This window comes from Marmota marmota, unplaced genomic scaffold (genome assembly GCF_001458135.2).
Source record: "Marmota marmota marmota unplaced genomic scaffold, marMar, whole genome shotgun sequence".
Taxonomy (NCBI): domain Eukaryota; kingdom Metazoa; phylum Chordata; class Mammalia; order Rodentia; family Sciuridae; genus Marmota; species Marmota marmota.
The window spans coordinates 35860068-35876113 of NW_026000240.1; the positions used below are offsets into that span (position 1 = coordinate 35860068).

Sequence of the window (16046 nt, forward strand, 5' to 3'; positions counted from 1 at the left end):
GGAATTGCTTTAGCAGGAAACAACCCATATTTAAGATGAAGAATTAAATAAAGGGATTGAAAACAATCAACTTAGAGATTGAGGGGGAAGAGAGCAGATTCAAAGGGGTAAATGGACAGAGGTCTTTTTGGCCAATTGCCCCACCACACACACACTTTTTTTTTTTTTTAAATAAAAGGGGAGGTACTGTGGATTGAACCCAGTGGCACTTTACCACTGAGCTATACCCCCAGCTGTTTTGTATTTTGATACAGAGTCTTGCTAAGTTGCTGAGGCTGGCCTCTAACTTGTGATATTCCTACCTCTGTTTCTCAGTTGCTGGGATTATAAGCAAGTGACCAGGCCCAATGGCCATCAATGTTCAGAGGTTAGGTGCATCTGCCTTTCCATTATACAAAATGACAGTACTGAATGCCCAGAATAGAAATGGAATTTTGCAATTAGACAAGTTTTGTTTTGATTTTGACCTTCCAATACCCAGGGTCAGATCCCTGTTCTCCTGCAAAAGTGCTGGTAGACAAGGGTGCCTCTGAAGCTATAGGACAAGCATGCAGGGATTGCTTTGCCTTACCAGCTTCTTCCTGGGGCCAGACTCCATGTAGTATGCATATGGGTAGGTATATTGCAGGGTATATCGACACTGCATAGGAGGAAAAGAAAATAAACCTGTATCTGTAATTCTAACCGACCTACCTCTCAGGTGGCTCTTACAACTCTTACCTCACTATGCAAATTAACCAGGGTCTGTAGATATGGGACTGAAAGAAATGAAGCTAAACTAAAGAAAGAATGAACTAGGGGAAGACATGGGGAAAACTGAAACAACAAAGCATGGACTCAGAATACCCAAAGTTCTTTTTCAAACTAATCACCAGTAGCTACCTCATAACTTTCCCTCTTAAATCAAATATCAGAGTCCAGTTATCTATGTTACTACTTGTCCAAAGATAATAATCTCTTTTCCCTTGAGTGATGCAGAGATGCAACAAAATGAGAAGAAAAAGGGTTCCAATTTTTCCTGCAGGCAGAGGCAGTGAAAGATTCTTCTTAAAAGGTGAGGTCCTTGATAGTTCTAACACAGGGAAATGTAAATCCATAAACAAGCATGAACGTATATGCAGGATGGCAAATCCCTCTATCCTTTAGAGATGGGGTCTCAGAAGTCTGCCCCTGACAGGGTTAGGCAAAACAGAGGGTGATCATTATAGCCATAAGAAAACCCAAGAGTGAGTTGGTAGATACCTTGGCCAAGAGCTTGGCAGCATTCTGTAGATACTGCCAGTCAATCCAAGTTCCCAGATTGTTCATCACCCTCTCCTGAATCTTCTCATGAATCCGCTGGTATGTTTGTGCCTCCAGCTGTAAGCTTTTGTTGTGGTTTTCCCACTACAAAGCAGAGAGGATGGAGAAAAGTACAGGAATCCCAAGAAAGTACAGAGGTCCACATAGATGTTCAGGACAGCCACCTTGGCTATCAGGACATGACCACAGACTCCTCTAACTTATGGAAAAACTTGATGGCCCTTCATTCTCCTACAACTCATCATTCAACCAAGTTAAGTACCAGGTCTTCCCAGTCAGTTGTGGCTGCCCTGTATAGCCAGAAAGCCACATCTAAAGAGACAACACCCAAGGCTGCTGTAAAAGCTCCCTTCACTGACTTCTGTGTGAACAGACTGGCTCTGGTCTTCAGTTACCCCAGTTATCCTATCTCAACAGGTCAACTAAAAGAACCCTACAATGGAACAGCAGGTGCTGGAGAGAATACTTACCCTCTCAAAATAGAATAAGTACTTCTTGAGGGCCTCCCTGGCCTGGGCTTGCTGACTCTGGTTGACAATGTCAGGATTCTCTTTGTACCGACTGCACTCATAGTACTCACTGCCATGAGTCTTCCAATCTCCTAGACACATCCAGCAGAAGTCTGTGCAAAACAGAGGGTGATCATTATACCCATAAGAAAATCCAAACTGGCAAAGCAGTTAGATGAACAGACCCTGCTCCACAGGGGCAGAACCTCTCAATGGTGCCTTTTTCCAGAAGGAATGTCTATCTCTCATCCCAGTCACATCTTACTGTCCCCATATCCTGTGCTGGTCAATAGAAATGACAGCCTATGCATACTTTCCATTCCATAAGCACATGTGCTATGCACCTTACTGATCTCATAGACAGATGCTGAATGTATAGTCACTGGTCTGTTATGTTGATGTCATTATAAGCAGCAAAAACTTGTTCAAATGAGGCCTACCTGATCATCGAGACTCCGATCCTCACAACCCCTGCTTATTCTTGACAGAGTTTTTATATGTGAAGCTGGGAAGAAAGGCTTTTTCTTTTCTTTTTTCTTTTTTCTTTTTTTTAAAGAGCTCTTTCTATAAAAGCTATATTCAGGAAACAATTCATACTCAGAATTATAATTCTGCTTCCATAATAAAGAAATCAACACAGTAGAGCGCTCACCTGGCATGTACAAGGCCCTGAGTTCGATCCTTAGCACTACATAAAAATGAATAAATAAATAAAATAAAGTTATTAAAAAATAAAAAAAAAAAGGAGGAGGGCTGGGATTGTGGCTCAGTGGTAGAGCACTTGCCTAGCATGTGCAAGGTCCCGGGTTCGATCCTCAGCACCACATAAAAATAAATAAAGATATCGGGTCCAACTACAAATAAAAAATAAATATTAACACTGGTAATACTGCTGTCTATTTAATCAGCTAGGTTGTGCTTGTTCCTGTTTCAAGTATAAACAGGGCATGGTGGAACATGCCTATAATCCTGGTGGAACATGCCTGCAATTCAGGAGACTGAGGCGGGAGGATTAAAAGTCCAAGGTCAGCCTCACCAATTTAGCAGGATCCACAACAACTCAAATAAAAAATTAAAAAAGGACTAGGGATGTAGCTCAGCATTCCTGAATTCAATTCCTAGTACCAAAAGAAAAAAAATATATTGTGTAGGGTCGCTCTATTAGGTGGTATAATTATAGATGATCATTAACTCTGGGTGTTAGGAAATTGGAAGACTAGAGCTAAGGGTGGGGCACAGAGGGGTCTTCTGAGGCACTAGGAATATGGTAGGTACTAGAGTATCTGTCATCTTCTATTTTTATTTTTTGAGAGGGGGTCTATGTTACTCAGGCTGCCTTTGAACTCCTGGGATAAGTGATCCTCTAGCCTCAGCCTCTGGAATAGCTGGGACTAAGGACACACACCACCACACCTGGTTGTCACTCTTCTTTAAAATATGTTTGCCTAACATTGTTCTGTGTATGATATACTTCTACCTCATTCAAACATCTTCAGAGTCACTCTTTCCATCTAGGATCCTGTAATATGCATTCTGATTTATAAACAACCTACTATAGTTTCCTAGTCCACATCAATGAAGCCATGTAGAAGGCTACTTGAATATTTTTTCTACTTGGAAGAATTTTATTTCTCGATCGGGCAAGAAGGAAAGCAAAATCAACAGGCTCTAGTTATGTGAAGTGTTCCTGATAGATAAAGGAGATCTGAAAAGCCACATCAAAAGCCTCTCTGAAAATTCCTCTGGTAGGAAAGTATGATTTTACTACATCTGGTAAATCCAGGTGCAACCTGCTCTCAAGTATCTAAAGGTAGCACAGATAAGTTCCTTGCTACTTACCTTCCTTAAAAAATAATAAAGTTAAAATTTTCTTAGATGACCGAGGATCACAGATTCATCCCAAGCTTGACTTCTGACTACACGTCAGAAGGCACAGACACATACAACCACACTTGGCTATCACTCTTCAGTGGGATTACAAAAGGGATCAATAAATAATAAATAAATAAAAAGCTATTTTATGCCTTATGATGACTACGAGTGACTAAGGTTCCCCTTTATTTTGTCATTTCACTACAAAAGAACTTTACTAAAGAACCAGTGGAGACCCAAGCACAAGAAACATAGACTGTGCCACTGGGCCTTAGGCACCAGGCCTGGGACTCACCGTGTTTACATTTGGAGCATTGCTGTCAGAGGGAAACAGAAGAGAACACATTAGGGGCACGCTGACCAAAGGCTCCATGTCATACATGCAAAGTGTACAGGCTTCTGCTCACCATATGATTGCAGCCTCCATTCTTCTCAATGCAGATGTTGCACTTGGGACACTGAGGAGACAGAACGGTGCCATTAGGCTCACGCACCATCAGGCCAGTTCTAAGACAAATTACACAAAACTCCTGGCTCCTTTGCCTAGTAGCTCATCATGCGAGCACTTCTGGGGAGGAGCATCTCATTTAAATGTGGCAGGTCGCTGAAGCTGGAACAGCAATTCAAGGAAATGAGGTCAGCATGTTTGGCTTTGAAACAATTCAAGCACCAGCTGAACCCCACTAAGTCTTCCACCATGTATCTTGCCATGAAGCTGCTTAGATTAAGCACAGGCTGAATCAGCAGAAGGCCTACCTGCTGGGGAATATTGCCAAAGAAGCCTAGAACTGCCAAACTGGATTAAGTCTTAGTTGGCTTGCCTAGACTTCTGCTTCCAGAAGAGGACATTAAATCCCAAACAGCAATGTAGACTAGTCTGATGCTGTGTCTCCTAGCACCATGAAAGAGACTGTTTATTGTCATAGTCATAACTGTGCTTGTGAGCACACTGACTTGGCAAGTTAATTGGCCCAGGGTACAATGGCCTCTAAAGCCTGCAGGACATTCTTTCCCACGGGAAATGAAAATTGGACAGGGCTGTGCTCATATCACAGCTTTGCTGTTTTGCTCTTTTATCAGGTATAGATGATAAAAGCATTCAATCAAAACTAGTTTTCTTTTAATTAGTTTTCCTTTGGGTCAAACTTTCCCAAATATTTTGGCATTTTATTAAATTATATACACCCAAAGCACCCTATGACAAATTGCTACAAACTCTGCCCACTCTGGGTGAATATCCATAACCCCTAGCAAAAACCCTGGGACTCTATGTGTTCTATTCTCAGGTGGCAAATCTCCAAGCCAGAGGGCCCTGGACAGCACTGAGGGCAGATTCATGACAAGTAAGATATAGTCCTTACATCTTTAGTGTGAGCACTAATGTAGTTGGCCGTTTCAGAGTCATCTGCACACTTCGTGAGCCATTTCCGGATTGTGGCGCAGTCTGTGGGGGCATGATACATCTGACGACACTTGAAACTTAAAATTAGAAAAGAAAAACATTCAAAAATTCATTAAGTCAGGGTCCAACATTTTATATTTTCCTTTTGTTCAAGCCAGTAGAACTTGAATTAAAGATTTTCAGAGACAAAGTCACCTTTCAAAGCCTTTGGAACCTTTACTTAACCAGGATTATACAAATAAAATGTTTCTGTTTAAACAAGTTGTGTGGTGTCAACTCTTTCTGAAAGGATGTCAAAACAGAGAACCCAGCTTCTTAATATGTGTGTGTGTGTGTGTGTGTGTGTGTTGTTGGGGACAAAAGCAGGGCTAGACAAGTTCTCTACCCCTGAGCTACAGTCCCATCCCTGACCTCAGCTTCTTTTCCCCCCACCTGCAGTGGTAGGGATTGAACTTAAGACTCTTGCACATGCTAGGCAAGTGAGGTACCACTGACCTACATGCCCACCTGAGTCCAGCTTCTTGAAGGGTATGGTGAGGTGCTCTAAGAAGGACCCCTTGATTCAGACCCAAAAGACTAACTTCACCTCCTAGCCACATGTTACATGAGGATGCACAAATTCCAGAACTTACAAAATCTGCAGGGTCAAAATGTATCTGATAATACTTAAGACTTAAAATCTGAAAAGAAAAAGACTCTGATACCCATTGGTCTAGGCTCTCATGTTTTCAACTTCCTCTTTGACCAAGCCATCAGTACTCTGTGCAAAAGCCCTTTGGTGGTAAGCCAAACAAATGCCTTAGAAAAATGAAGTTCATAATGTGGGACAAAGGATAAAGAACAACTATTTAGTTATTCTTAACTTTTGGTTCGACATACAGTCCCTTGATGATGTCTTAAAAGACAGAAGACATGTACACACACATCACATTTTCCATGTACTTCCTCTAAAGCCCCATCATGAATATTCCAGGAAGTTGCCAAGTAGGACAGATCTGAACTTAAATTATGACTCTACCATTTACTATCACCCCAATTTAGCCTGTATCCCAACTGCCTTACCTATTACATACAGCCAATCATACAGTTGTGATAATGCAGGAAAAGTAATCAGGACAGTACCTGTCATCAGGTAAGCCATTAGTTAGATATTACACTATCTGCTGTATAAAGTAAACCCAAATATACATTCAAATGTAGATGTAGAATACATTTATGAATTCACATTTTACAAAAATTAGCCAAGAAAGATCATGACTGGGAAAAAAAATTTAAAACACTGTCGGGACTGGAGCTATGGCTCGAGGGTAGAACACTTGCTGGCATGTGTGAGGCCCTGGGTTTGATCCTTAGCACCACATATAAATAAATAAAATAAAAGCTCTATTGGCAACTAAAAAAAAAATCTTAAAAAACAAACACTGAGTGTTGTACCTTTCAAACACATATCAATGTCAATCATTTGTGCAGGTAGATCCACACAAACACAATCTCTAGGCTATGATTATAGCATAAACCATTACACATTTTCTTTTAAGAAACTATGCTATTCCTTGTCTCCAGACTGAGCATTAATGGAACATGAGGTGCTGGGCACAAACCTGCCTACTGAGAACAGAGTTGCTTTTCTGGTTCAGAGACCCTGTTTCTCTCAGCCCCACCTTCACACAGAGCAACAACAGTGATGCTACAGAGAAGGATGAAGCACAAGCCCAGGGCTGCTTAGCCACACACTCAATCTTACCAGAAGACCTCATTGCACCGATTGCACTGCACTCGACGAGCTCTAGGCTCCTGTACCCGAATAACCATGGGGCAGTCTGCACCAGGGCACAGCTGGAGCTGGTAATGACTCTGTGAACACAGCAAAGGGAAACAATGAGAATATTACCAATGTGCTGCCTCCAAAACAGACCTGTGTTGAGTGCTAAAATGCTTTCTTTCTGTTCTTCCACTTGTTGACAAAGATTAAGAGGCTATATACAAATTCAGAACAGATGCTGTACAGATCAGACATTGGCCAGATAGTGAAGAAGAACTATAAAAGTTTAACTTAAACCTGGTAACAACTCACTAGAATGACCTAAGGTTATATTACAAAATCGAATATCGAAATGTATCTGTGGGCCAGGTGCAGTGGAAGGTGCTTGTAGTTTTAGCTACTCAGGAGGCTGAAGCAGGAGGATTACTTGAGCCCAGCAATTTGAGGCTAGCCTGGGTAACATGAGAAATCATCTCAAAGGGGGCAGGGAACTATCACTGAGATGAAAGTACATATGGACTTGGGCTGGAAAGGAACACATTCCACTCAGCTGTGAATATGATAGCTCTGAGGGCTCAATGATCCTCAGGAATTTACTAAAGGCAGCAAATATCACAAAGAAGAAGGCCTTCTGCTTAACCTGTACCATGTGCATGAGATCATAAATCAATCCAATAAGTTTAGACATAAAAGACAAAGATGAAAATTGTGCTGCATGGAATTATCATCACCAGACAAGAGCTCAAGAGAGAAAAAAATTTCAAAACTGATAATGATGGAATTCTGGATGAGGTTTCAAAATGCTAAAAAAGAAATATCCTACTAGGCACAGTGGAGCACGCCTGTAATCCCAGCTGCTGGGGAGGCTGAGGCAGGAGGATCGTGAGTTCAAAGCCAGCCTCAGCAATTTAGGAAGACTCTGTCTCAAAATAAAAAATAAAAAGAGCTTGGGGATGTGGCTCAGGTTAAGCGCCCCTGGGTTCAATTCCCAATATTAACCACCCCCCCCCAAACAAAAGAAAAAAGAACTATCCCTTCTCTATGCAGAATCACAGTGAACTGAATGGAATCCTGAGGTTCACCTGACTTGTGTTCATTCCAATATACAATAGCTTGTTTAAGCAACTATGTATAAAGTAGAGATTTCTGTCCAGTCTATGGAACAGGAAACCAAGACTCAAGAGAGGCAAACGAATTAGTCAAAGATCACAAACAAGGAAGCAATATATCTGGGATTTGCACAGTGGTCTACCTGACTACCGGGCCTATGTTCTTCACTACCACTCTAGTGGTTTTTGAACTTTTTTAAAGCCATGGAACTATCTCTCCAAACAACAATACCTAAAGAAGCCTCACCTATAAAATAACTATGGTAACCATCAAATACAGATAAGCCCAATAAAAGAGAGGGCAGAAAAACAGGGGTCAGTCATACCTCCACGTAATCCCTGAAGAGGTAGCGCCTATATTTATCTTTCAATTCTTCATTGGGAAGCAATGGAAACACAAAGTCTTCTGGTGTACGGAGTGGACAGTCCTGAGCCATACAAGAGACTCCTGTTGAACAAAGACAACCTGATGGACAACCATATTGTAGGAGACATAATACTTGCCCACTGGGTTCAAACAACAAATTCAGATTCCATAAGAAATGCTTGGGGACTGGGGTTGTAGCTCAGTGGTAAATCACTTGCTTTGCATGCGTGAGGCCCTGGGCTCAAATCTTAGCACCACATAAAAATAAATAAATAAAGATATTGTGTCCATCTACAACTAAAAAAAAATTTTTTAAAAAGAAAAGAAGGGGCTGGGATTGTGGCTCAGCGGTAGAGTGCTTGCCTAGCACCGGCGGGACCCGGGTTCAATCCTCAGCACCACATAAAAATAAAGGCATTGTGTTGAGTCCATCTACACCTAAGAAATAAATATTAAAAAAAAAAAAGAAAGAAAAAAAAAAAGAAATGCTTGAAGCAACAGAATTTATTCTAAGAGGAGAACCTACACATTTCCATAGCAATGCAACAAAAATACTGATCCAGATACATATATATCAATAACACCACAAAATAACAATTTCTATGGATCCTTTTTTATAGATTTCTTGACTAATGAGATAGTTCTCTATGATAGTTCTGATATTTAATATTATGTGCTTATGCTTATTATTAATACAATGAGATTTTATAGATACCATTTAATGTGATAATTAGTATCAATGTCATCAAGTCATAGTAAAACAAATACTCCTGAAGCTAATCACTAAATTTGATTTACGCTATGTTGTCTAAATAGCAGCAAACTCTCATAGGTGTTTCTGAGTTATGGCTGCCACCAAGATAAGGGTAAGCAGCTTACAGGGCTGTTCACCTAAAAGGTGAGAGATACCTTGTGCATACACACTAGTATTTACAATAGCTTTAATTTCCTTGTTTTGCTGAGGATTGGGGCAACCTCTGCCACTATGTGAGCTGATGTGTTTAAAAATCACTAGTTCTGATGATTAAAAAGCTCAGTCTTAGAAGAAAATAGTCAAGTTAAATAGAGTATGGAGTATGAAAAGGCAGATTTCAAGATAAGTACTTCATATACCAGCCTTTTACAAGTTCCATGACAGACTCACCCACACCCACGCCATCCTTGACTAGAACCGAGCAGTGCTGCTCCCAGCAGCTGCGGCAAAACTGGTGCTGGCAGGCCAGAGACAGTAGGTTTTCCTTCCGCACAAATTGCATACACACTGCACAGTGATGAGGGGGATGGGTGGTAGGGACCTGGAGAGAAGTAAATCCATGTGAGCAAAAGAAGCCTTCAGGTCTAGGAAGGCCACAGGACAGCCTCAAGTAGCTGGGTACATGGAAGGTGATCCTGACTTTGTAATAAGTGTCAAAGCCCAACTGAAATGTGTGGACTCGAGTCCCAAAGGGGTTAAGTAGCAAATGGACTAAGTAGCAAATGGGATAAAATATACCAGAAGGGCTTTCTGAAGGAAACAGTACCTGAGCTGAGCTTGCAAAATCACTAGGAGTCAGAGGAAGAGAGAATGAAATTAAAATTTACAGTTATTTATAATGTAAACCAGGTTCAGTGAATTAAATTGGATTATATAGGATTGTCAGACATGGTAGTGCATACCTATAATCCCAGCAAACTGGGAGGTTGAGGCAGGGGGATCTACTCCCATTCAGCACAGCACAGTACAGAGTTGGTCCTCAATAAGTACAAACCCAGTCATAAGGGTTCTTAGAAGCTGAGTCTGTGAAGCGTCTCACAGCATATACTGCAGTATTACATGTCAAGGACAATGGTTTTTCCATATCAATATGCTCAAATCACTGGGTGCATACCCATAATCCCACCAATTTGGGAGCTGAAGCAGGAGGATTGCAAGTTGAAGGCCAGTCTCAGCAACTTAATGAGGCTCTAAACCTCTATAAACAACTTAAGCAAGAGACCCTGCCTCAAAAAAAAAAAAAAAAAGCGGAGCAGGGATGGGGGGGTGGTTTGCAATGTAGACCAGTGGTCAAGTGCCCTTTGGTTCAATCCCCAATTCAAAAACAAAACAAAACATTGACCAAACCACAAAATATTATACATTTTACCAAGTTACAACTCATCCTTAATATATCAAAAAGATGTCACAGATAATTAACTTGGAGGGATAAAGAAGGAACTATTCTAGAATGTGGTAAATGACCACAGAGCTTTAAGTCACTTTAACACTATGATACATAAATCGGCAAAGACAATTTGGATACCCTGGCTAAAATTACAAGCCAATGGAAAATTCCACTTACAAGTTTCATTAGATTCTTTTTGGTTCATTAGGAAAACAAGAAGTTGAGGAAAAGGCCTATATTCTGTATGTCCAGTATGCTTCTAGAAACCTTTCTCCTAAGAGGGTGCAGAAACTATTTGGGGATCTATGCTCCAATTCTTTTTCCTTGGAGCTCTTTTAATACAGCCCTCACTTAAAAATTATTGGACAAATGTTTGCTAAATATACCCAGGATTTTGCTATTCATTGTTAAGACAGTTCCTATGGTAGGGAGGTAAGATATGAATTAATCACTACATCACACAATGTATATATATAATCAGACAAGTTTGGAGGGAAATGATCTCAGGGAAAAGGCTTTGTGAAATGGTGACTTGGATTTGAAATCTTTTTTTTTTAGTTCCAGGCATTGAATCCAGAGATGTTCAACCACTGAGCCAGCCCTTTTACTTTTTCTTTTGAGATAGGATGTTACTAAATTACTTAGAGCCTTGCTAAGTTGCTGAGTTTAGCTTTGAACTTTGATTCTCCTGCCTCAGCCTCCTGAACTGCTGGTATTACAGGCCAATGACACCATGCCTGGCTAGGTTTGAATCTTTTTTTTTCTGTGTGTGTGTGTGTGAGTGTTTGTGTGTGTTGCTGGGGATTAAACCCAGGGCTTTATTCATGCAAGGCAAGGTACTCTACCAACTGAGCTATATCCCCAGCCCCTGGATTTGAAGGTAAATTTACCCCTTTATCTTTAAAGGTAAATTTCAGTCACGTGTGGTGGCAAATGCCTATAATCCTAGGTACTTAGAGGCTGAGGCAGGAGAATTGCAAGTTTGAGGCCAGCCTTGCCAACTTAGTGAGATCATGTCTCAAAAAAAGAGATAAGGTGACAGAGGACCAATATTGAGGGGAAAAGAAGGCAAATTTCATTCCTACAAGTCAATATGGGGACAGAGTCCAAACATTCTGGGTCAGAAAAGGTATAAACAGAATCAAAGAGGTATGCAGTGATCTTGACAACACCAAAGCACCTAGAAGGAAGGGAGTACAAGCTATGTGTAAGTGCAGACAGAAAGGAAGGTAAGGCAAGGCTGGAAAGAACCCAGGGACAGGCAATGAGTTACTCTCTATAAAGGAAACATTTTTTGGCTGGTGGTACTAAAGATAGTAACCAGGGCTTCACATCTACTATACAAATGTCCCACTCTGGAACTACATCTCTGGCCCGAAACTATAAAGATATAAAAGATTTAGGTCTGGCATGCTCACTGGTTGGACATGCTTGCTACAAACAAAGCGAAAATGTTTCTCCGTGATACTAAGCCTTAGCAAGAACAATGTGAATCCAGAGAAGCCTCACTCAAATCGAAGATACTTACATGTTTTGATGGATTGGGCTGAACTCGTGCCTCAACAAGCAGTTGAGAAGAATTGGACTTGTATCTACAAAACAGAAAGCAGAAATAAAGGAAATCAGAAGCTAAAGACATTTTTACTAGTAACAATGAAGAGAAAAGACCACCATATGTTGTGGTTACATTACCTTTTCACAGAACTAAACTTCATTTTTATCTGAGTAGAAAGATTTTGTTCTCTTTCAACATTTCAGCTCTCTATCAGTATAAGGAAAAATAACTGCTTCAAACTTAATGAACTACAAAAATATTTATGATAGACCAGATCTGTTTTAGATCTAGTTATGGAAATATAGGCAAATATCTCAAATACCGTCTTGATAGAAGAATTCCTTAAGACTCAAAAGGCAAAATATAAGAGTCTAACAAATTATGCTGCATTTAAGTTTATCAAAAGATACCATATAGTGAAAACCTGCCATATATTGGAAGATAATCATTGTGTGTATCTCTTATCTATAAACTGGCAAAGAATTAGTATCAGAAGAAATTAAAACTAAAAGTCCATTTCAAAAGACAAAATAACAAAACAAACAAACAAAAAACCACAAGAAAAAGAACAGGCATTTCACACAGGGGACAGAAAAAAAAAATTAAATTAAAAACAAAAGCCAGGGATGGTGGCACAGGTCTATAATCCCAGCTATCCAAAAGCTGAGGCATGAGAATTCCAAGTTCAGGGCCAGTCTCTGAAGCTTAGTAAAACCCTGATCCAAAAGAAAAAACTAAAAGTAAAAGGGTTGGGCTCAGTAGTAAAGTGTGCCCCTAGGTTCAATCCCAAGTACCAAAATTATCCAAACATCAAACAAACCAACAACAACAACAGCAAAAAAAAAAGAGAAACATTGAAATATCATTTATTACAAAATTAAGTAAGACAGTATCAGGATCATTCAAATACCACTGATGGAAACAAAGTTGAATAAACACTTTGGAGAGCAATTTGGGCCAGGTATGGGGATGCATGCCTATAATTCCAGCCACTTTGGTGGTTAAGGCAGGAGGATGGCAAGTTAAAAGTCAGTATATCAGTATGGACAATTTAGCAAGACCTTGTCGCAAAATAAAATAAGAAGAGCTGATAGCCGGGTGTGGTGGCACATTCCTATAATCCTAGAGGCTCAGGAGGCTGAGACAGAAGGATAGCAAGTTCCAAGTCAGCCTCAGAACTCAGTGAGGCCCTAAGCAAATTAGTGAGAGCCTGTCTCAAAATAAAAAAATAAAAAGGGCTGATGGAGCTAGGATTGTAGCTCAGTGGAGAGCACTTGCCTGGCATGTGTGAGGTACTGAGTTCAATACTCAGCACCACATACATAAATACATAAATACATACATAAATAAATACACAAATAAATAAATAAAATAAAGTTGTGAGGGGGAAAATTTTTTAAATAAATAAATAGGGCTAAGGATGTGGCTCAGTGGTTAAGTATCCCTAGGTTCAAACCAGTACTTTTAAAAAGGGGGACAGCCTGGGAATGCAAATCAGTGATCCAATCCTCAGTACTGCCCCCAAAAAAACAAGGTAAGTTAATTGCATCAGGCAAGGACCGTATCTCCTTTATGTGATTGCCTTTCCCTATCTAGTCAGAATGCTTCCTTCAGCTACCTTTGTTAAAAGATCTGTTTTATACCTGGTTCTCAAACTAGTGTTCTAAACACTTTTAGCTATTCAAATATATACTCTCAAGTTATGCTGGAGAGTTTGGACAGTTGAGAGAAACCCCATTACCAGAACCCATGTCCAATAATAGTAATAAAAGTTCATCTGCAATTGTATCCAAACATACTGAGCTCTGAAGTACAGAGCATGCCAAAGTTAGGGAATCAGAAATCATTTGACTTTTCCTGATTGTGCTGAGCTGCTCCAGTTGATATGGCTACCCCAGCCATACATAGCTTGAAGAATGGAAGGCATAATCTTCTTTCATGGATCAATGGAAACACACTACAGGGAGAAAGGAAGACTTGCTGCACTGCAAGTGGGTGGAGATAGTAATTCTGCTTCTCACCTAGGGAAATTTTGTTCTCCAGGGATTATTTGACACATTTTTACTGTCAAAGACTTAGGGATGACTTTCCTTACCTGACTTCGAGTAGGCCAAATCCAGAGGCACTATCAATCATTCTATAACCCAGAGAGCAGTGCCCCACAAAACAAAGAACTATCCACTTGGATGCAGTGGCACATATTTGTAATCCCAGCTACCAGTGGGGCTGAGGCAGGAGGATTGCAAGTTCAAAGCCGGCCTAGGGAATTTAGTTGAGACATAAAAAAATATCCAAACATGAAAAACTTAAAAGGGCTAGGGATATTGTCTGGTGGAAAAGTGCTTGCCTAGCATTGGCAAGGCCTAGGGCTCAAACCCCAGTACTGTTTTTTTGTTTTTAGGAGGAGGAAGAGGAGAAGGAGGAGAAGGCGAATGAAGGATCTAAAGAAAGAAGGAACGAGCTAGCAATTCTACTTTTGCAAATTCCTTCTTAGGGGAAGGAGAAGCAGGTGGGGGAGATGAGGAAGAGGGGGGAGAGGGGAAGGAAGGGAGAGAGGGAGGGAGGGATGATATAGCCCAAAATGTGCTAAGGATGAGAAACACTGAGCTAGACAGAGGCATATGCCTCTGAAGGTAGGACACAAGAGATCTATCCAGAGAACATAAGAGGAAGAAGACACCTTTTCATGACAACATCTAAAATATCTCTAAGGTCTGAGGTTCAAGAACTCCGGTTCTGGAGGAGGTGAGAAGGAACACTCAAATATCCTAAGGCAGAGGTATATGGTAAAGTGGCCACTTTTTCTTTTTCAAATTTTTTTTAGTTGTTGATAGACCTTTATGGATAGACCCCCATATAAATAGAGGTGCTGAGAACCGAATCCAGTGACTCACACATGCCAGGCAAGTGCGCTACCCCTGAGCCCCAGCCCCAGCTCCTTTTTTCTTTTTTTAGTATTAGGAATTAAATCCAGGAGTGCTTGACTGCTGAGCCATATCCCCAACCCTTTTTATTTCTTATTTTGAGACAGTGTCTCACTAAGTTGCTTAGGGCCTTGCTAAATTGCTGAGGTGGCTTTGAACTAATCCTCCTGCTTCAGTCTCCCAAGCCACTGGGATTACAGGTGTGTACCACCATAGCTGGCTTTTTGTTTTGTTAACAGTACTAGGGATTGAACCTAAGGCTTCAAACATGTCAGGAACATGCTCTACCACTGGACTACATCTCTAGCATTTTTTATTTTGAGACAGTGTATCGCTAAATTGATGAGGGTGACCTTGAACCTGTCAACCTTTCCTGGCTCAGCTTCTTTTTTTTTTTTTTCAGAGAGAGAAGTTTTTAATATTTATTTTTTAGTTTTCGGTGGACACAACATCTTTGTTTGTATGTGGTGCTGAGGATCGAACCCGGGCCGCACGCAGGCCAGGCGAGCGTGCTACCGCTTGAGCCACATCCCTAGCCCCTGCATGGGCTTTTTTCTTCTTCTTATTTTTTGGTATTGGGACTGGAATCCAAGGACACTTTACTACTGAGCTACATTCCCAGTTATTTTTTTTTTAACCTTTATTTTATTTATTTATTTTTATGTGATGCTGAGGATCGAACCCAGGGCCTCACACATGCTAGGCAAGCACGTCTATTGCTAAGCCACAACCCCAGCCCAATTATTTTTTTTTATTTTAAAGATTTTACTAAGTTCCTTTAGGGCCTTGCTAAGGTGCTGAGCCTGGTCTCAAACTTGTAATCCTCTGCCTCAGCCTCACCAGTAGCTGGGATCACCGGCATGTGTCTCCGATTTTTTCTAAAGGCAATATGCCATGTTTGAAGCCTCAGGTTCAATCCCTAGTACTGTTAACATCCTTACTTGATATATCCAAAAGAAGTAGCTGGAGATGTTGGCAATGTTATCTAGAAGGAAACTGATTAAAATCAACAATAGCACAGAATATTTCAACTAACTTCACTAACAATAGAAATTTAGATAAAGTATGGAACGCCTATAATGAAATACTGTGCTAGCATTAAA

General features: G+C 40.6%; 1 protein-coding gene across 4 annotated transcripts in view; it reads right to left on the reverse strand.

Moving 5' to 3' along the window:
* Positions 1–16046, reverse strand: part of Arih2 (ariadne RBR E3 ubiquitin protein ligase 2) — a 62068-nt gene that overhangs the window by 1942 nt on the left and 44080 nt on the right. For all 4 annotated transcript variants that reach the window (XM_015487240.2, XM_015487243.2, XM_048794395.1 and 1 more), the window contains 10 exons: positions 11993–12056; positions 9468–9618; positions 8283–8404; positions 6830–6939; positions 5045–5162; positions 4091–4141; positions 3979–4000; positions 1773–1924; positions 1243–1386; positions 572–640 (listed from right to left, as the gene is read on the reverse strand). In XM_015487240.2, coding sequence (XP_015342726.1) covers positions 572–640; positions 1243–1386; positions 1773–1924; positions 3979–4000; positions 4091–4141; positions 5045–5162; positions 6830–6939; positions 8283–8404; positions 9468–9618; positions 11993–12056 — 1003 coding nt within the window. The remainder of the gene's footprint in view (positions 1–571; positions 641–1242; positions 1387–1772; positions 1925–3978; positions 4001–4090; positions 4142–5044; positions 5163–6829; positions 6940–8282; positions 8405–9467; positions 9619–11992; positions 12057–16046) is intronic.